The 22,995-nt window shown below is 33.1% G+C and overlaps 2 protein-coding genes across 3 annotated transcripts; both read right to left on the bottom strand.

Annotated features, from left to right (window-relative positions):
* Positions 1-38: 38 nt before the first annotated feature.
* Positions 39-5,862, bottom strand: gsto2 (glutathione S-transferase omega 2). Of its 2 annotated transcripts, NM_001007372.1 has the most exon segments (7): positions 50-393; positions 765-871; positions 1,035-1,136; positions 2,540-2,762; positions 2,897-3,005; positions 5,599-5,666; positions 5,839-5,859. In NM_001007372.1, coding segments are annotated over 6 exon segments (723 nt in total). In that variant the 5' UTR covers positions 5,630-5,666; positions 5,839-5,859; the 3' UTR covers positions 50-242.
* A 7,897-nt stretch (positions 5,863-13,759) lies between these two features.
* On the bottom strand, positions 13,760-22,306 carry gsto1 (glutathione S-transferase omega 1). Its single transcript, NM_001002621.1, is given in 7 exon segments — positions 13,760-14,547; positions 15,604-15,710; positions 15,843-15,944; positions 18,477-18,699; positions 18,846-18,954; positions 22,022-22,078; positions 22,280-22,306. Coding segments are annotated over 6 exon segments (723 nt in total). The 5' UTR covers positions 22,053-22,078; positions 22,280-22,306; the 3' UTR covers positions 13,760-14,396.
* Positions 22,307-22,995: the final 689 nt, after the last annotated feature.

Raw genomic sequence — 22,995 nt, 5'->3', positions numbered from 1 at the left:
TTCTATAATGATTAAAGAAATAAACAAAAGAGTGCATGTTTTGTCCATATATTTTATACATTGGTTTATTTAAATTCATGTTAATATACCCATTGTAGCCTTTTTAATTAAAAAAAATCATGATTAGTCTCAGGTCTTAGGCTTAAAAGCTAAATTTGCTGTCAATTCAGTCGAAATATACAGACAAAGAAAGATGTAATGATACACATTCCATAGATAGACCGACAGCAGTGCATTTTAATCTATAAACCATAGTCATAATTAGGTTTTCCATCCATGTAGCTGTCGAAGAACACCTTGTGGACGTCGGTGTTGAACATGGTGGCTTTCACAACTGGATCCTCAAACATGAGTTCAATCCACTTCCTCAACTCAGGCGTCTTGGCCAGACAACTGAAAAAAGAAGTGAATAGAAATGCAGAACTATTATACCAATAATAATAAACTACTATACTATGGAGAAATAAACCACAGGATTGCATTCATTAGATTGCATTCATTACTTTAAGAACAAGCACCTTTTCCTCTCTTTTTCTTTGTCTGCACAAAGTTCACCAAGCATAGTTCTAACCAAAGCCCTGCCTTTGTTAATCTCAGTCATTCATCTTTCTTTTGCAAATCTGCTTGACTTCACCTCCATGACTCAGCAGCATGCTATTGCTACTGCTTGTCAGGTCAAATGGCAGTACATTTTTGTTATCATTGTACATTCATTTTATATATTATTTTCTACTGCTATTAATAGTAATAAAAAAAGAACATACTGCTTCACTCCCATCATCTCTGCCCTCTCAAACCATGGCCAGATCAGGTAATCAATCATTGTGATTGAATCTCCCCCAAAATATTTGGTCTTCTTGTTTGCCAAAGCCTGAAAATTAAAATATATTATTAAAGATTGTAATTAAAAGTTGAATAATATACACTATATATATATATATATATATATATATATATATATATATATATATATATATATATATATATATATATATATATATATATATATATATATATATATAAATTATATCTACCTCGTTTAATTGGACAAGTTTTTCTGTAAATTCAGCTTCAGCTGTTGAGACGTCCTCTCCTCTTTTCTTGCCCATAGAGATCTTGTAGAAGTATGGGATCACCTGCAGAGAGGATGAATTCGCTTGAAATATATGCATTTGAAATCATTAATATAATTACTAATTTTTAACTTGACTAATTAACCAATAGGATTAATAATTAATATGATATATCAGCTATTTAGTTATAAACATTTTACCTTTTGGTTATTGTTGTTTCCTTAAAGGGATAGTTCGCTCAAAAAATGAAAATTCTTTCATTTACTCACCCTTGTTTAAAACCTTCCGTTGAAGATGATATTTTGAAGAATGCTGGTTCCTGGGACCCATTGACTTCCCTAGTAATTATTTTCCTTCTATGGAAGTTAATGGGTGCCAGCAACCAGCATTCTTCAAAATATCTTAAACAGAAGAAAAAAATCTTACAGGTTTAAAACCACATTAAGTGCGAGTAAATGATGAGGTAATTTTCATTTTTGGGTGAGCTATGCCTTTAACTGATTACACAAACACTGTTAAGTAAACTGGTAAGTTCTGACATCGACATTACATTAGTAAACTGACATTGCGATATTTCGTTTTTCTGCTATATGAAGAGTTTAGATGTGAAAACCTCCAAGTGCCTTCTGAACTTTTCATCTAAAATTAGCATGTTTCCAACGCTGTTGGGTGTAGGTTTTCATGGACTTGTTCAGTTATTTCACTTTAAAGGTAACGAAAAAAGCCTGTTCTTTGCCATAAAAAGTTAAATTACGAAACCCAGGGTGTCTTAAAAAGTATTAAAAGTTGATCAAGCAATTATGAGAAAATGAAAAAAGGTATTAAAAAGTATTAATCACGTTTTTAAGAGGTCTTAGATTTTGTTCAAGAGTTGTCCAAAGTGTTTGACTATAAAAAACCAAAAATATTTTTATTTTCCTCCTAATATTAGCAATGGCGTGATCGATCTACGTTTGATTTGGGCCAGGGTGCGCCCGGCCAAGCTCCTCTGTTCGGGTGATGTCACATAATTTGTGAAACATGGTGAGGTGATGTGATGCTCTCCATGTGTAGCAAAACCATAGAGCAGAACAGACGGCAAAATAGAAAAATGTAAGTTTGCGTACTTCTGGTTGGAGAAAGACTTTTAAACAGTGGCTTTAATGCTGCTTAAATGTTTTCTGTGAAGTCTAACAGTATTGCGGCAATTCAAGAAATGTTAAAAACACTGTATAATCTTCATCTTACAGCTTATTTAAATCTAATCTCACACAGTGACAGGTCGTAACTTTAAGATTCAGTTGAACTTTGAGATGATACAAATCACATGCGTTCTTAACTGTGGTTCCTGGTTATTATAATTCCAACTCAACAGATTCTGCGATTCAGTAACTGTTGCAGATTTGCACATTGCGAGATCGATACAATGTGCAGCCCTAAATACAGTAATTCAGTCTTTAATATTTTATACAGTACCAGTTAGTTACCTTTGAATAAAGCTCCAGCAGCATTTTCTGTTGAGCCCTCTCAAACGGGTCAGACGGGAGCAGCTTCTTCTCAGGATAGACCTCGTCCAGGTACTCACAGGTGATCGGAGACTCATAGATTACCTGACCACTGGAGGTTTCCAACACTGGCACTGTCCCAAAAGGATTCTTCTTCAGAAACCAATCAGGCTTGCTTACCAAATTGATATTGATAATGTCATGCCTGTTTAAAGGGAAATCAAATATTGATTTTCTTTGACGCCAGTACACATCTAATGTTAATCTATGCTCTTTTTAAAGTATCACATATACACACATTAGCTCCTGCATCTAAACAAAGACTGCATTAGTACTCACTTCACTCCCTTGGCAGTGAGTACCAGCCTGGTTCTCTGAGCAAAAGGGCAGAATCTCATGCTGTAGAGCCGAATCTGACCATTCGGCACCGGTCCAGGAGCAGAACATTCTGTTTCACCAATGGGACACAAAAATAAAAAAATTTACATGCAAAAGTGGCCAGGGAAAAACTGCCATGAATCAAATCAATATAAAACAAATGGTTAACTGCATCTGAAACAAAAGTCTGTTTTGATATTATATATATGCGTGTACTATGTATATATAAATACACACATGCATGCAATTATTTGAGAACATTATATTTAGATATAAAATATATAAGCATATGATACAAATTATATATAAATTGACATGTATAGTTGAAATCAGAATTATTGGCCCCTCTTTGAATTTCTTTTTTAAAATATTTCCCAAATGATGTTTAACAGAGCAAGGACATTTTAACAGTATGTCTGATAATATTTTTTTTTCTTCTGGAGAAAGTCTTATTTTATTTCGGCTAGAATAAAAGTAGTTTTTAATTTTTTTTTACCATTTAAAGGTCAAAATTATTAGCCCCTTTAAGCTATATATTTTTTCGACAGTCCATGGAACAAACCACTGTTATACAATAACTTGTCTAATTACCCTAACCTGCCTAGTGTTGGAAAAAAGGAACTTATTTTTTATTACTTTTGTGTCTTTATTTTTATTAGAAAAATGTTTAGACTAACAACAGATTAATCAAACTTTTCTATTGTATCATACCACATCTTGACCTGACACACAATTTAGGGTGGGGGCCCTTGTTCCAGACTGCTGTCTGGACATGTCAAAAGTTGTCATGATGCCTGTAGAAGTTGTGAAATATATTAAAGATGCACATAATTGTTCAGTTCTGGTATGCAGAGAAGGGTTGCAGAAAGAGGAAGTATATCTGGGGGTACAAGAGTCAAAGGACTGCAGAATGACTGATATGTGACGTTACACCAAACTCCACCTGTTAATATTAGTTATGTATATATGCTGAAGTCAGGAAATGTATGTTAGTTGCAAACCTCTTGATTCTTGTATTGCATTGGGGTAGCGTAACCCAGAGCTGTCATCGAATTATTCATTTGTATCTAATAAATTACTAATATTTTTGGCATTGAAGAAAAACATTCTCCAGACCTTTTCTTACTGAACACGCATAGTGTTGGAATATCCAGCCAATTCTAGTTAACCTAATTAACCTAGTTAAGCCTTTAAAAGTCACTTTAAAATGTAAAGAAGTGTCTTGAAAAATATCTAGTCAAATATTATTTGCTGTCATCATGGCAAAGATAAAATAAATCAGTTATTAGAAATGAGATATTAAAACTATTATGTTTAGAAATGTGTTAAAAAAATCTTCTTTCCGTTAAACAGAAATTAGGGGAAAAATAAACAGGGCGACTAATAATTCAGGGTGGTTAATAATTCTGACTTCAACTGTATGTACCAAAACTGTTTTGTCTAGTTTTGTTTGAATGCATGTATCACATATTCATAATACACACACATACACACACACACACACACACACACATTTTACGTCAAAACAAACTTTTATTTTGGTTGCGATTAATCAGATTGATCTTTGCCCAGCACTAAAAAAAATTTAGTGTTAAGTTTTTGTCTTGTTGGCTTAGTCGCTTTATTAATCCAGGGTCGCCACAGCGGAATGAACCGCCAACTTATCCAGCACGTTTTTACGCAGCGGATGCCCTTCCAGCCGCAACCCATCTCTGGGAAACAAAGTTCTTAATTATTTATGAAAAATTATATTTTAATATTCAATTCCTTACATCAGAAAAAAAGTCATTAAAACAATGACAATATAATGCCAATGTCTGCTAACATAGTGAGGGAATTTTGTGCAATCAAAAATTAATTATGGAAACTAGCTCAATATTTATGCAGATGGACATACATTTTATTTTATTTATGTGTATTTTCAGATACAACTGTCTAGAAAATTTACCATGGTTTTACTATGCTAATGGTATTTGTAGTAAAAATTAAAAATGGCTATTACTGCGGTCAAGTTACAGCGCTCAGCAGTACAACCCTTTACAAATCTCTTTTAAATTCATATTTTTAATAGGAAGCTATGCAATACTACATTTGTGCATATACATTAGATTAGTTAGTACTGAAGCCAAATGTGGAGCTAATCTAACAAAATAACCTATGATAATGGTCCAAAACCTAGTTCAGCCAAATTTGTTACAGAAAAATATTAAATACAAAATTGAAAAAAAGGGGGAAAACAAAAGCAAAAATAAAATAAAAACTTTGTTGAAATATTGTAGGTTAAAAATTATTATTATTATTTTTTTGCAATATTTTGCTTGAACTTAATTGTATTATCTTTTAATTTCTAAATATGTTTGGTGGCTAAAATATTACTTAAAAAACATATCTATTTAATAAATCTGTTCTGTTTAAATGCACAAAAAAATTATATATATATATATATATATATATATATAGAGAGAGAGAGAGAGAGAGAGAGAGAGAGAGAGAGAGATAGATTCACTGAGAAATGGAGAAAAATATTGATTTTCAAAAGGGGTTGTACTCAATTATGCTGAGCACTGTACAACACGTTCAGATACAATCATGTTTCTTTTTTGTAAGGAAAGTCACAGATCAAACAGTGCAACATTTTCTCTAATTTCCATTGCATTACTTACCTTTTCCGAGGCATTTTGGAGATGAAGCCATTGTAGTGGTCGAAGTGTTCTCTTGCAGAAGAGTCGTACTGTTGAAATAAACAATCGAATCGAAACAAACATGAGCGCGTTTTGCGGATAAGGATTTAAAGAAGAATGTGTTACATAACGCACTGAAAGGAGGAGAGGAAAATACTTTCGAGACTATTATGCCAAACATTTTGCTAAAATCAAGCAAGCTTTCATTCGATGACAGCTTACCTGTTGATCCCTGTCAACCGTGAAGCTGAGAGGAGTGGAAGTGAAGTTTTTATAGAAGGAAAGGTGTGGCTGAAGAGTTATGACTCCTCCTCTCACATACAAACATCCATGTTACTTTCAAAATAAAGCACTGCTAGTCTACAAAATTAGTTCGTTACGTGTAGGAAAAGGTCTTTACTAAGGCATTGACAGTTATCTCGTATTAATTGTACAACAACTAGACAAACAACTCAGAAGTCTATACATCCTGGTGCGCGGTTTTACTGTACACCCTTCTGAATTTTGCCGTGTCATTTTACATGTACTGTGTCAACAATAGCTACTGTATCATGTGTGGTACTGCCAACATGACACTGCGCGGCTCCAAGATTACTTTTGTAGCTTTAACGTTACATTGTTCTTTCAGGAACTGTATCGTAGGCTAATACTTGTAATATGTATTATATTGTGACCAAGTTTCTTGCTAATTTTGTGTTCAAAACATTTTTCAAATACTTTCCAAAAATGCATGATCAATGCAACTATAAAAATCACTTTAATAAAATGTGTTTCTTCTTTATTATTAGACTATTTTATATTCAGTTTGTGAAAAAATCAAGATGTTAAATACAATTGAAATGATTAAATTATTCGTTATTTAATATATTTTACATTTATTTTTTGCTTTGTAATGTTTAATAAAGTCATAATTTGTATATTGTTTTGATAATTGATAATTTCAAAGTAGCTTTTCAAAGCCTTTTAGTTTAGTATATGTTTGACATCATATTAAATATTAATTAATTACAAAAGCATTAACCACTAAAAATAATTGTAAATTATGCAGGAATTCAGACTGGCCATTAAAAAAGTCATTCTATTTACACATTGACATATATATGTTACAATTTATTATTAAAAATGATTACATAATTGAGACAACAGTGTCATCTAAATTTTTGCAAAAGAGAGTAATATGGGACACCACCTGTCAAAAAGTTTGGTTGACTGTAGCCACGCCCCTGTTAGGTGAAACATCCGGTTGAAGTCCCGTCCCTTTTTAATATAAAATTAATAATTCCGGTAATAAGATTCTTATCAGTTTAATTAAAATAATAATTCCGGTAATTAAATTATAATTCCGGTAGATTCTTATCAGTTTAATTTAGTTATTATTAATTACTGTAATTCGATTCTTATCAAACTATTTATGATATAATTCTGGTAATTGTAATCTTAAATTAAAATTAAATATTATAATATTATTCAATAGATTTTATAATCAAATAAAAAAGATATATAGACCATTATTAAAACCATATTTTAATTATTGTAATAAATTATATTATATTTTAATTATTGCAATAAACTATATTATAATTATATACACTAATATATCATATTATATTATATTACATTATATACTAATATATTATATTATATCATAATTAATACGCTATTAGTATCTCTCCTGTGATCTTGCCTGTGCTCTGGTATGAACATACTGACTCCATGTGTGTGTGCCATGTATGTGTGTGTGTGTTGGTAATTTGAAAGGCGGTTGAAGGCTGCTTGTTAAAGACAACATATTTCCTATATGTTGTTACAAAATATTTCCTATGTGGTGTTAGGAAATAAGGTAAAATTGTTGACCATTAGACAACAACCAGGCAGATGCTACAGAAATGATGACTTAATGTATGTCCTATTGCTAAATAATGTTGAGAAATTGCTGACACAACATACAACTGTCAGAATGTAACCCTATCGCTATGGAAAAAAAATAGGGCGACCACCTAATGAGAAGGGTTATGATGGCCCCTAGAAAAAGGATTACCAGAGTGAAACTGACAAATTTTCTTCACAAGAATAAACGATGCGTGAAAAATGATTACGATATGCCCAGTGAGCTCATTTGTCATTACTTATTTGACAAAAAGCTGCGCTCTGTTACCTTGTACATAACGGAATCTAGAGAACCGCACACTCTGGAGGACCCCTGTCTGGTCCTAACGGTTAAAGAAAAACGGTTTATTCTACAAACATCCCTGGCTAGATGTCTGTAATTCTAAACAGGAGCGGTTGTTTATCGCAGAGTGGGATTCTGAAAAACCAAACAATCGGTTTCGAGTGGTTGGAAACAACTGTGAAAAGAACCCTGAAGACTGAATTTACATATTCTTATGCGATGACAAGACAAAGCTTTGTGAGCGTTCCGGAATAATACATGCATGTATGCTAATACATACATGCATGAGCATAACGAATGATATGAAATGGTTCTTCCCATCCTCTGGAGAGACGCCGACAAGATGGATGACATTTTTGGATCCATAAACCAACTGTTCAAATGGTGTGATTTGAATGAACGATACAGAAATAATAAAGTTCTGTTGTTTCACCCCCAGAGGTCTGTGCGCCGCAGGAGGGATCATTCGCAACTGTCCTAGCCCATCTACTACACGCATAAAAAGCCCTAATCGGCGAGTGACCACCGTATTACTACAACATGTCTCAACAACTCTCTATAGAATTTGTCATCTTCAAGCCCAAGGATACCAATTCTGACGGCAAAGCCTTACCATGCTTTCCGAAATTTGGAACTTCAGCATTAGACCGAGACTTACCATGCTTTGAGATACTCAAATCTTCTGAACCGGACAACGATGAAAAAAACTGGCTGGATAAATTTTGCACCGAACTAGGATACTGTAACCTGACATACCTGACCAACAAGTACAAAAAAGATGATGATGCAAAGTTTGACGTCACAGATGGATGTTTCTGCACTTCAGGTTTCAAGATCATAAAAGCTCTGATCACGGAGCTCACGCAGCACATCATCGATGCTCAGCTGAAAAAGGAATGTGAGGGGTGTTTATCAACCACCCTAGCCAGCTGCAATACACATGCCTGTTTGAACCATCACCATTCTACTCCGACTCACACTTTGGAACACTCGTCAATAAATTGATCAAACCCGAGTTTCACACCGCTGTGTCGCAGGCTATGATGCATGTTGGCTTAAAGTCGCAGCCTCAGATGATCCACGGAACAGTCCTCGGCATTCTACATGAATTGAGGGGCGAACCATTCATCGTCGCAAGACTGGAAGACATCAGGACCAAGATTCTGGACGACTCCTGTGAGAAAATCGACAGCGACGATGTCGATTTCTGGCACCGCAGCGGCTAGACCTCGAATCGGCTGAAACTCCACAATGGGAAATACATGTAAACCTAGTAAGATACTTGAAATTTTTTTAAAAGAGTGCTACAAAAATCAGTTAAATGGTCATTTATGTAAAGTCATTAACGAATGACGAATGATGACCGATTATCTCGGTCCAGACGGGTGGCAAATTTCAAGAATGAAATGAAGATTGTGAGAACTCTGGATAATTCATGGGACATTATACTTAATGTTTGTGTTAACGGCACTGAACCAACCTGTTTTATGACTAGAAGAGTTCTAGATGCTGTGTCTGAATTATCTGATCAGAATGGAGTCGGTGATGTCCTGTGTATGACTACCTATGTGTTGGATGTATGTATATTGCTGATTGAAAAAAATGATGTTGATGACATATCTGAAATTGTTTAATCTTTGGTCACTTACATTCTAGATAAAAACATGTCATCTTGTGTACAATTTCTTTGCTACCTAGACAGTTAATAAAGTCGTTATGTAACCATTTTCTGATTTTATTTGATGTATGATTTCTTGCTTTAAATAAAAAAGGCTCGTACCAAAAATGTTTTGCATTATTTTTTAAGAGTCGGCAAAACAAAAAAAAATTCTGATATTATGAAGAAAGTTTATTATGATCCCTCAAACCCCAGCGCTTTAGGCGGTAAAAAACGCTTAAAAGATGCAGTGTTTAAGGAGAGTGGAGTCCGCCTAAGTGATAAACAGGTATCAGCCTGGTTGGCTGGGGAAGATGCTTACACTTTACATAAAACAGCACCAATAAAATACAAATGGAATAGAGTTGTGGTACATGGCGTTGATACCCAGTTTTAAGCAGGCCTCGTCGATATGTCAGCCTATTCTACGGAAAACAACGGTAATAAATTTATGCTGACTTGTATTGACGTATTCAGCAAGTATGCGTGAAGTCGGGTGTTGAAGAATAAGAGCGGAGTCGAAGTTACTAAAGCATTCGAGTCTATACTCGAGGAGGGTCGAATTCCGCGGAAGTTACAGACTGACCAGGGAAAGGAATATTTCAACAAACATTTTCAAGATCTTATGAAAAAACACGATATTGATCATTTCGCAACGGCTTCTGATTTAAAGGCCAGCGTTGTGGAACTTTTTAATAGAACTTTAAAATGTAGAATGTGGCGTTTTCTAATTGCTACTAATTCCTGGCGATACATCGATGTCTGACAAGACATTATGACAGGATACAACAACAGCTATCACAAGACTATTAAGATGAGGCCCGTCGATGTCTGCAAAGAAAATTAAGCTACGGTGTTTCAAAACTCTTACGGTAACATAAAGATTTAGAAACCAGTGTTCAAATACAACGTTGGTGACGTAGTTAAGATTTCTAAAGTAAGAGGTCCATTTGCCAAAGGTTATGAACAGAACTATACCGAAGAATTCTTCACCGTTTCTGAATGTATTCCGCGTCAACCAGTCCGAGTTTTTTTATAAGCAAGAGATACAGAAAAAATTTGTGAATAAAAACAAATCGTTCAAAGTGGAAAAGATTTTAGGTGAGAAAAAGCAAGGTCGGTTTACACTTGTTTTAGTAAAATGGTTAGGATGGCCCTCGAAATTTAATAGCTATAGACAAAAAAAGCTCTGATGGATTTGCAAAAACCTTAATTTACCAATTTCTTTTTCATGTTATTTATTATTGTACAATCTAGCTATGCATAACAACGGTTTCTGCGTTACGCTCCCGTGCAACGCTTCTTTATCTGTTTATCCTGAAAATCGTATATCTAGTTATACGACTAATTTAGCTAAAACTATACACCTGAAGGGGGAATGGGAAGTAGGTCTCGCTGAAATTGAATATCCTAGAAGTTGGTAGTTTAATTACCGGAATTATAATTTAATTACTGGAATTATTATTTTAATTAAACTGATAAGAATCAAATTAACGGAATTATTAATTTTATATTACAAAGCGGCGGGACTTAAACCGGATGTCCCGCCTAAAAGGGGCGTGGTTACAACCCATCAAACTTTTTGACAGGTGGTGTCCCATATTACTCTCTCTTCTGCAGGGTGTTGTTCATTTTAACATGTTAAATTTATAAATATGAGCATCCATACCTATTAGATCATGTTTTTTTATTTAATACTCCTTGTTTATTTTACTGGTTAGTGTGGGATTCTTGCAAAGATTTTATTTGCTGTCTAGCAAATGAGTCAGCCTGTCAGTTAGTCAGCATAGAACTTTCTGGAAACAAATAATTCATAAATCTTCTCTCTGTCATAGCTATTATGACATTGACTTGACTAAACGGCTGTTGTGCACAGTCATGCTTACCAATGCTGTAAATATCTAAACGGTCACTGGCAGACGTCCACTGTTATTTTTTATTTGTTCTATTGTCCTCATTAAGGTGGAGCCCTTCAGCAAACATGACTTGATAGAAACCTGGCCACTATACTGTATTGCAGAATCAACAGACTTTACACTGACTACTGCAAGAACAAAAAAACAGCCAATAGTTACTCTTTTGGGACGAAAATGATAGCATTTATTTGCTTTATTTATTTTTTAATGACATGTATCATAACAGTATTAATGGTCTGTATGCAAATCTTAAAGTAAATCATTCTGCACACGTAATCGCACTTGATTTATGTGCTTGTTGTCCTGCTGTTAAACTTCAATGATACTCTTTCCTCTTCTGCAGATTGTCACAATTATTTCTGAAAACATGCTGTGTGATTTGTGATTTGACAAAGTGGTGGACACATTATTAGGGCTGTTAAGACTAATATTGGAGGTTAAGTTCCAGACCGGTGTGATACGTGATCTACTGAGATAATAAAAACCTTGTAACCCTGGAGCAGAGGGATTAGTGCAGTTAACGCACGTCAATAAGCACAACAATACACACTGGGATATCTCACATGGGTTTAAAATAGATGATCAGTTCTGACAAAATATTAAACACTGTAGTCTATTTCAAGCATGTTATTTCATGAGAATGTTTTTATTTGGTTTAAAATTAATAAATCAGTGATTTCAGTTGTTAAATAAATGGATGAAGCAGTGTTTAGAATGAATTTCCTAAATTAATATTTAATCTTTTAAATAATTAATTAACTCAGATTTCACTCAGGCATCACCTCATTATTTGGCGAATCAACATTATTAAATGGATCTTTTGGATGAATCAATGACTCAAAAACATCAGTTGATTTCAGAATGAATCTTTTGACTAATGATTAAATGACACACATTAAGAAGTCAAATCACTGGATGAATCAGCATTTCTATATGAATGTTTTGAATTAATGATACAATGACTCTCTCATAAAGATGTCAATTCATTACTTGATGAATCAGCATTTCTTAACGAATATTTTGACTTAATGACTCTCATAAATGTCAATTCATTATGGGATGAATCAGCATTTCTAAATGAATCTTTTCAATGAATGATTTAATAACTCGCTCATAAAGGCACAACTTTTGTTTTTGAATGACTCTTGAATTAATGTTTAAAATGACACCCATAATGAATAGAATCAATTCATTAGTCGATAATCCGACATATCATGAACAAATCTTTTGAATAATGATTACTGGATGAATCAGGATTTCTGATAGACTCTTGAATTAATGATTGAATGACACCCATATTGAATGATGTAAATTCATTAGTGGATGATCCGACATATCTGAACAAATCTTTTGAATAATGATTAAGTGACTTGCAAATTAAGATGTCAAATCTTTATGAATCGGCATTTTTGAATGAATCTTTTGAATTAGCATTACAACGACTCTCATAAAGATGTTAACTCATTAATGAATAAATCAGCATTTCTAAATGAATCTTTTTAATAGAAGATTCATCTGCTCGCTCATAAAGGCACAAGTTTCCTAATTACTGGACGAATCAGCATTTCTAAATGAGTCTTTAGAGTTAATGATTGAATGACACCCATTAATGAATGATGTCAATTCATTACTCAATGAATCATAATTTCCTAACCAATCTTTTGAATAATGACTTAATGAATCACACATAAAGATGTCAATTTATTACTAAATAAAGCAGCATTTCTAAAAACCTTTGAATTAATGATTGAATTACACCCATAATGAATTATGTAAATGTATTAGTGTATGAATATAAATTTCTGAACGAATCATTTGAATAATTTCTAAATGATTTAAACATTAAGAAGTCAAATCATTACTGGATGAATCAGAATATCTGAATGAATCTTTTGAACGAATAATACAATTCTCTTATAAAAATGTCAATTCATTACACGATGAATCAGCATTTCTGAATGAATTTTTTCAATGAAAGATTCATCAACTCGCTTATAAAGGCACAACTTCCCTAATTACTGGATGAATCAGCATTTCTAAAAAGAATCTTTTGAATTAATGATTCACTGATACCCATAATGAATTATGTCAAATCATTAGTGGATGAATCAACATTTCTGAACAAATCTTTTGAATACTGATTAAATGACTCACAAATTAAGATGTCAAATCATTACTGGATAAAACAGCATTTCTGAATGTGGCTTTTCAAATCAACAATTGAATGACACCCACAATTAAATCAATTTAGTACTGTATGAATCAGCATTTCTAAATGAATCTTTTGAATGAATAACTCAGTAACTCACTTATAAAGACACCACTTGCTAAATAACTGGAACGATCAGCACTTCTGAATGAACGATTCAATGAGTCACTTATAAAGACAACAATTCATTATTTGATGAATGAGTGCTTTTTTTAATGATCATCTTGAATAAATTGTTAAATGATTCACTCATACAGACTTCATTTGCTTTATTCCTAGAAATAGAAAAATAAAGGTGTTTAACAAAAACATCTGAATGATTCAAAGACAAATACAGTTCAATCACACGTTGTGAGCAATTGCCAAAACGTCGTAAACAATACAATCTTTATTTCAAGTAACATAAAAAAAAAGATTTACTGTTAGGAACACAACCATAGATATGTAAACCCATAAACCTTTAGTACCACAGAAATAAAGATCAACACAACAACTGCTCTGTCTGTGTCAAAAGCTGAATCTGAATGCTGTCCACTCTTTAATCATGTCAAAGTGTAATAGACATAGGTGAATCAATGTTATTTAAAGAATAAAGTTCAGTTCAGATTTTGAACTGAACTTACTAGATTCACATCTGCTTTTTAAGAATAAAGTGTAGATTTACACACCACCAAAAACCTGTCACATGAAGGATGAATAAACAGTTAAGAAATTCTCTTTTCAGATTAATTGTGATCAGATTATAAAAGAATGTATTTCATGGCAAACATCTGTTTAAACAGCTTAACAGACAATAAAGGCATCATTTACCAGACAAGATTTATTTATTTATAAACCGTAATCATAATTTGGGCTTCCCTCCATGTAGGACTTGTAGAAGACCATGTAGGTTTCTGTGCTAAACATCGTAGCTTTAACAGTGGGATCCTCCATCATGCGCTCGGTCCACTTCTTCAGCTCAGGTGTGCCGTCCAAGCAGCTGAAAATGATGAGGACACATTGCAGATTGGGATTTAATGATTTTTATACTTCACTAACAGGATTTTTATTTAGTTTAAAATCTCAAATTAAAATCTTATAAATTTCAAAATTCTATATTATTTATTTCACAAAACAATTCTACAGACAAAAACACTAACATAGCCTTTGAACTAAACCCAACACAAGCTCACAGCAATTTGTAACTTTTTGATTTTGTGGCTGATTTGTATAAACTTGTACAATCTCATGCGTACAATTTAGTATGGTTTGCTTATTCCCCAATGACAGATGGGTTTATTTTAATATAAAATGTTAAAAATCTCAAAATTCTTTATTAATTATTAAGTCTATTAATAAAAACACCAACATAGACTTTAAACCAAACCACAATTTATAGTCTCCAGGGTGTAAAAACAAATATTTTTTATGAAACAACCCATGAAACTCTTTCTATTATAAATAAAAAACATCAGAGCAAAATCAAAAATAAAGCATATTTAATATTAAATCTTAAAAATCTTAAGATTCTATATTAACTATTTTGCAAAACAAGTCTACAGAAAAAAACGCTAACATAAACTTTAAACCAAACCATAATTTATAGTTTTTAGGGCCTAAATTTAACATTGTTTTATGAAACAACCAATGAAATTATTTAAATTGTTAAAAATCTGAAATAAATGATATTTTGTATTATTGGCAATTATAAACACTATAATAATAATTTTATTATCATAAAGAACAGTAAAATGATAATTACGCCTGTTTTTTTTGTTTTGTTTTTTGCTTTAGGAGGATTAAACCACACAGCTTTTATTTTGGCAGAAAACCAGAAAAAAACTTCTCTTTTGAAATGTGTCTACTTTGCTGACAACAACTTTATAACCTAAACACTGGCCATTCCACATGCTCAACAGCCAACTGTTCATTCTCTTTGGTTTATTTTACGCCTCAATTTTTTATTCAATTTCTCTTTTACTTGTGCATTAAATAAATGTGAATTAGTAATAATAATAATAACAATAATAATAACAATAATAAAGAAATAACATACTGCTTCAGATTCATCGTCTCCAGCCTCTCAAACCATGGCCACATCATGTAGTCAATCATTGTTATTGAATCCCCTCCAAAAAACTTGCTCTTCTTCTTGAGGAGGATCTGACAAACGCATTAAGCAGAGAAAGCACACATTTAAAGAAGTGAAACTGAACTCAATCGAAATGCCCATCATGACATTAATTAGAAACCTTTATTCCACTCATGTATGGCATTACTGCTATGTCAGCTAACCTCATTGAACTGAGAGAGTTTGTCTTTAAGTTCTGTTTCAAGTGCAGACACATCCTCTCCTTTCGTCCTATTCACGGGGATCTTATAGAAGTAGGGAGTCACCTAAAAAACACATTTGATGATATTTATTAAAGCATTCATACAAGCTAAATCATGACTCAATACAGTATTGCAGATACACTTCAAGATTTTTCTATTCATTTTCTTTAAACTGGAACACAACATGTATCATTTACAGCACAGGTTTAGTTCCAACCCTGATTAAACACACCTGATTAAACTAATTAAGTCCTTTAAGTTTGTTTGAAACCTACAGGCAAGTATGTTGGAGTTGGGTCGAAACTAAACTGTGCAGGGCTGCGACCCTCCAGGAACTTAGTTTGACAGCCCTTATTTTCAGTAGCTTATCGTTAAACTTTTTAAAGTGACATTTTCCAACATTTTGTGCTTTAACTAAAGAAGCTACCTACATGGCATGTCTAAACCCAAACTTTATGTATTTTTAGCAAATTAAAGTTTTAGAAAAACTATAGTCATATTTTTAAAAGTGAATGAGAGACTCAGTGAAATGTCACAATCACAGAGTTGACGAATACTTAATCAACCACTGGTTTATTCTAAACATGTTGTACAAAATAATGAGAGAACAATAATGACATGCCTTATTGTCTTCCAGAGATCCCTGGCAAAGTGAGTGACATCGCTTGGAAAAGTCACATACATTTTCAATCAGTTTTACGTTTAAGGGATACAACTGAGTTTGGAAGTTAATGAGATTTTTTTTTTTTAAAGATTTATTTTTGGCTTTTCTGCCTTTATTAGATAGGACAGTATTGAGACAGGAAGCAAAGTGCGAGAGAGATAGAGAGGGGGTAGGGTAGGGAAAAGTCGTCGAGCCGGGATTGGAACTCGCGACGCCCTGACGTGCTATTGCACTATTTGTCAGCGCTAACCACTAGGCTATTGTGCCGATGTTAATGAGAATTATTATTTATATTATTTATTAAATTACCCAAAAATTGTACTTTATTAACATCTATCCTTACCCAAACCCTCACAATGACATAAACAATAATTAAACTGAGTATTATTTATATTATTTATTAAATTACCCATTAAATTGTATTTTATTAACAGCTACCCCAACCCTTACAGTAATATAAAAACAGTAATTATACCGATAATTATTCATATTATTTATTAAATTACAGAATAAATTGTATTTTATTAATGTCGACCCTTCCCAGTACTAAGGGCATCTGGTGCATAAAACATATGCTGGATAAGTTTGGGGTTCATTCCGCTGTGGTGACCCCTTATGAATAAAGGGACTAAGCCGAAGGAAAATGAATGAATGAATAAATAATGTCTACCCCAACCCCAACCCTCTCAGTACTGTAGAAACAGTAATTAAACTGAGTATTATTCATATTATTTATTAAATTACCCATTAAATTGTATTTTATTTCCAGCTACCCCAACCCTTACAGTAATATAAAAACAGTAATTAAACTGAGTATTGTTCAAATCATTTATTGAATTACCTATAATAAATTGTATTTTATTAACATCTACCCCTACCATCACAGTAATATAAAACAGTAATTACACTGAGAATTATTCATATTATTTACTAAATTATCCATTAATTTGTATTTTATTACCGTCAACCCCAACCTTTACAGTATTGTAAAAACAGTAATTAAACCGATTATTATTCATATTATTTATTAAATTACAGATTAAATTGTAATTTATTATTGTCACCCCAACCCTAAACTCAACCCTCATAGTAATGTGAACACAGTAACTGTTGTTGTACGGTAATTGTATTATTGTAACAATTGAAATAATTCTAGTTAACTTCTGACCAAAGTTGTCTCCCGTCAAGACTTTACCATGTTTTATAGATTGTTATGCCTTTTACAACCCATGTAACAGAGTAGACCAAAATGTACGGACAGAAACAAACATTTTCATCATTACTAACATTTCAAACACAGAAAATAGATGTTTCTTGCATATGTTTATTTAACTTATTTAAAAAAAGATTAAATGTTTATGATAACTGAAACTGAATGTTAGATTAAAGAGGCTGTTTTAGTTTTGGAAAATGAATAGAAAGTTTATCTAGAGCCCTAGCATGCCCAAACTTTTCTCCTGCAGAGTTCCAACTCCAAGTGGACACTTAATTTAGCTAATCAGGCTTTTACTAGGGGTGCTTCTCAATTCTTATATGTGCATTCTCGCTTCCTTTCCTCGTGTCTTAGCTCTACCCCTTCAGGATGCTAAAAACTTCAGCAAAGGATCCACCAGTGTATCCTCACTCATGCCTCCTCAGGAAGCCTCCTCTCTCCTCCATCCTCGCGGTGCAATTAGAAAATTGAGATATCCTACAACACGGCTGAGCGATTTTCAGGTCGTATGATGGAGGACAGAAGAGTGAGGAAACGAGGAAGGATATTAAGAAGCATTATTTATATACTAAAAACTTCCTTGCAGGTATGTTGAAGCAATTTGGAGCTAAACTCTGCAGGACAACGGCCCTCCAGGACCGAGTTTGGGCGGATCAAATTGGTAATCTCTAGAAATCAGCCATATGTAATATCTGTGTGAAAATGGATTGGGAAAGACCTTTGAGAAAAGCTCCAGCAGCATTCTCTGTTGCGCCCTCTCAAACGGGTCAAACGGGAGCAGCTTCTTCTCAGGATAGACCTCGTCCAGGTACTCACAGGTGATTGGAGATTCGTAGATCACCTGACCACTCTGAGTCTCCAGCACTGGCACTAAACCAAGGGGATTCTTCTCCAGAAACCAGTCAGGTTTGTTCTTCAAATTGATGTTGATGGTGTCGTATCTATAGCAACATACACAATTTTCATAGAGGGCTTTCACTCCAAACATAGTCTTAATTATTTATTAATTTATCTCATGCACACCTTTAGCACAACAACAACAATTAAAAAACACTACTGTACACACTGAGTTAGTGTTTGTACTCACTTTATTCCCTTGGCATTGAGCACCAATCTGGTTCTTTGGGCAAACGGGCAGAATCTCATGCTGTAGAGCCGAATATGGTCCTTTGGCACTGGACCAGGAGCAGGACTTCCTGTGGCACAGTTTAAACAAAAAAACTAGTCAGACTTGATCTACCAATTTCTGTGAAGACAATGATCATGGCATTATGAGTTACTGTCAACAGGAGTAGTTCTCAAACTGTAGTACATGTATCACAAGTGGTACGCAGGCTTCCTTCTAGTGGTATGCGGAGGAATGGCTGAATAAATCAAGTAAAAAAATTTGCACACTTTTAACCCTTTGATGCGTACAATAACAACGATGTGATCAGGAAATTGATTTTAATCGGCTAAACTTTTTATTTTACTTTCATTTTTCTAATGTTTGTTATGTATTTTATTATTTGAGGTTATTTTCCTCCCCATACTTGTAACGGTTGTTGGGGGAGTATCACATATTTTTTATATCCCAATGTTGACAGGTACAGTTTAATCACTTGCTTCTCTGACACACATAGCCTACTCTAACGAGCAGTAAGCAGATCTTTGGATTGTAAATCCAATTCATATATTTAAAATACAAGTTAAAGTTTAGATTTTAAAGATATACAAATAAGTCATATATACATGCAACATATATTTCAAAATTTATGAAAATAAAAATTTATTTATTGAATAAATTGTATATTTTAATAATTTTGACCCTTCCCAGTGCTGAAATGCAGCTGGAAGGGCATGCGCTGTGTAAGACGTGTGCTGAATAAGTTGACAGTTCATTCCACTGTGGCGACCCAAGATTAATAAAGGGACTAAGCCAAAAAGAAAATGAATTAATGAATGGATGTATGATTGTATATATTACACTAATTGAATGAAGTTATGTACTAGATGAATATAAAATATTAAGAGACGTAAATTAGTAAATGAAAAAAAAGAAGATAAGACCTTGATAAAAGTGTACTTCAATGTCTGTCTTTCTACCGTACTTTGGGATGTATTTAATTAGATTTTTTCGTCGTACATTTCTACCATGATTTACAGAAGTCACACACTAAAATACAATTTAATGTGATAATAGCTTATACCCCAAGATATCTGGTCAGGATTTATTTAGATTAGAGATGCCCAAACTGGGGCCTGCGGGCCAAAGTTGGCCCATGGTAACCTTTGATCTGGCTCGCCATCCCATCGCCAATCCCGAGATTGTCAGTTCAAATTTAATGTAACTCTTTGTTTTGTTGTTTCAATAAAATGGTGTAAATGAATCAGAGGTTGTTTAAATGTATATACTGTCACCCAACAATGCAAAGACTTTGGTGAGCAAACCAAGTCAAAGGCAGATTCTGCTTGACTTGTGTATTCAGCATTGAACTTCACTGTGTTTGGTACATTTACCTTCAGCCCAAAGCTCTCAATGATATTAGGTTTTTGGCCCTTCATATGAAAAAGTTTGGGCACCCCGGATTTAGATCAAGAATTATTTAGATGACATAATAAAAGACTTTGTTTCAAGAAGCACCGTGCAGCCCAGTTAAAAATAAATTCTTGTCATCTTGAATTCAAATGAATTTAAAATGAATTGTCATTTGAATTCTTGTCATTTTGCTTTTTTTATTAGGCAAGAAGACTTCAGTCTTTTAAACTATCACAACAAATCATAATAAATTCAGGTCAGAATAAGAAAGTTTCATGTTTACAAATGTATTTGTTATGCTGAACTGAATTTCTTTACAAAACATTTGAAATAAAGTAGTCTCTATGTACAGTTGATGTCAGAATTATTAGCCCCCTTATGAAATTATTTTTCTTTTTGAAATATTTCTCAAATGATGTTTAACAGAGCAAGTCAATTTTCACAGTAAGTCTGATAATATGTTTTTCTTCTGGAGAAAGCCTTATTAGTTTTATTAATTATTATTATTAATTTTAATAAAGTTTTATTATTAACTTAGTATTTCGTTTTCATTTTTTTGAAAACCATTTTAAGGTCAATACTATTAGCCCCTTTAAGCTATATTTCTTTTCAATAGTCCACAGAACAAACCATCGTTATACAATAACTTGCCTAATTACCCTAACCTGCCTAGTTAACCTAATTAACCCAATTAAGCCTTTAAATGTCACTTTAAGCTGCATAGAAGTGTCTTGAAAAAACATCTAGTCAAATATTATTTAATGTCATCATGGCAAAGATAAAATAAATTAGTTATTAAAAAATGAATCATTAAAACTATTATGTTTAGAAATTTGTTGAAAAAAAATCTCTCTTTTAAACCAAAATTGGGGGAAAAAATTAACAGGGGGGGGTTATAATTCAGAGGGGCTAATAATTCTAATTGCAAATGTATTTAAAATGACTTCTGTAAACATTTTATTTGACCCAGACACCAAAATAGTGTCTCTGGCTCATATTACTGTATATTATCTGTCATTATTTATCTCATGTTATTACACAGTTACAAAAACTAGTATACAGTATTATGTAAAAATAGAGTGTCTTGTAAGTTAACTCTTAAGTTGAGGTTGACTGTGATATGATTATATGATATAATAATTTTCTCATCATTTACTCACAATAGACCTGTATAAACTTTTAAGAAATTCTTTCAAATTAATTTATGTTTGAAACAAAAAATCATAATGACAATCATGAGAAATGTTGAAAAAAACATTCATAGTAGAAAAGAAATATTATAGAAGTCAATAGCTGTTTTCTGACATTCTTCAGTATATCTTCCCTTGTGTTCAACAGAAAAAACAAATTCCACTGAAATTTCAGAAATCAACGATGCAACTTGTTACAGATTCCTAGAAAACTGCAGTCCTCACTGTCATGAAAATCACTGAAAATATGAAGTGATTTTATGATTTCATAAGAGTGCAGTGTCATGCTGTGGTCATAAATGTTATGTCACATGGAGGTGTCAAGCTAACACGGAGGTGTACAATGAAAACAACTGGAACCGTTTCTTAACATAACATGATACACAAATCTGGACATGCGTAAAGAGGTTGGACTACATTTTTGAAGGATGTTATGTAAACAGTGTATTGTAATCACAACACAATTATTCTTAGTCGCGGAACCCGCAGTAAACTCAGGACAGACACACACACACACTAAAATGCATTCATAATCTAAATTAAGAAATTTCTTACCTTTCCCAAGACATTTCTGAGATGCAGCCATTATTTTATTCAGAGAAACCAAAAGAACTGCAATGGTTGAGAAGCTAAAGTTAAATACTGCAGGTACACTTGATTAATTTGACTGCATTTCTTAATTATTTAAATATCTTAGCATTTCATGTAACAATGGTTTTGCAGCATTTTTTAATAATTATGTAACAATAATTCTGTCATTTAAAATATCATACATTAACTTCAACTTTAAGCAGTAGTTAACTGAACACTTACCTGTCTAAATCAATGACTGTGCCACAAATTTCGAAGATGAAAGGGAAGTTGGTGTATTTATTGGTGATTTATAGCCATAGAGGGCATGTCTTATGATCTAATGACGAAACATCAGACGCTTCTTTATTTCAAAATAAAAGTCGTCTATGAAAAGATGAGCGCAGTCTGGAAAATGATTTTTAATCAACCGAACATCCTTAATTTCTTATAATGAAAAAATAATGATAATAATAATAATATGATCACGAATCGGGCGACAAGGCGGCTCAGTGGTTAGCAAGCAGGTCGCTGGTGCGATCCCAGCTGGGTCAGTTAACACCTCTGTGTGGAGTTTGCATGTTCTCCACGTGGGTTTTTCTCCAGATGCTCCGGTTTCTTCCACAGTCCAAAGACATGCGGTAAAGGTGAATTGAATAAACTAAATTGGCCATTGTGTGTAGTGTGTAATAGATTGTGTATGGATGTTTCGCAGTGCTGGGTTGCAGAATTTAATGAATGAATTATGAATCTGTTCTGAAACGTTATATTTAAAATGAAAACCGCATTTGACAGTGCAAAGTGCATTCAAATTCAGTAATTGTAAAATATATGCATATTGACGTGTTTTGTTTTTTGCAGGATTTATACAGTATACATCATAAGACAAATCATTCTATTTAAACACTCCTCATGGAAACACTGACATCTGTCTCAGCAAATGAATAATATAGTGTGTG

This window comes from Danio rerio, chromosome 13 (assembly GCF_049306965.1).
Source record: "Danio rerio strain Tuebingen ecotype United States chromosome 13, GRCz12tu, whole genome shotgun sequence".
NCBI lineage: Eukaryota > Metazoa > Chordata > Actinopteri > Cypriniformes > Danionidae > Danio > Danio rerio.
This window is presented reverse-complemented; position numbering and strand designations above follow the sequence as displayed.

Excerpts from the sequence above, each read along its gene's own strand:
- gsto2 (XM_068212837.1), bottom strand. The coding sequence starts at position 5,797 with ATGTTTGGCATAATAGTCTCGAAAGTATTTTCCTCTCCTCCTTTCAGT. Across the intron at positions 3,006-5,598 it reads TCCAAAATGCCTCGGAAAAG|AATGTTCTGCTCCTGGACCG; the intron begins GTAAGTAATGCA and ends TTGGTGAAACAG. Across the intron at positions 1,137-2,539 it reads TGCTGGAGCTTTATTCAAAG|GTGATCCCATACTTCTACAA; the intron begins GTAACTAACTGG and ends TCCTCTCTGCAG.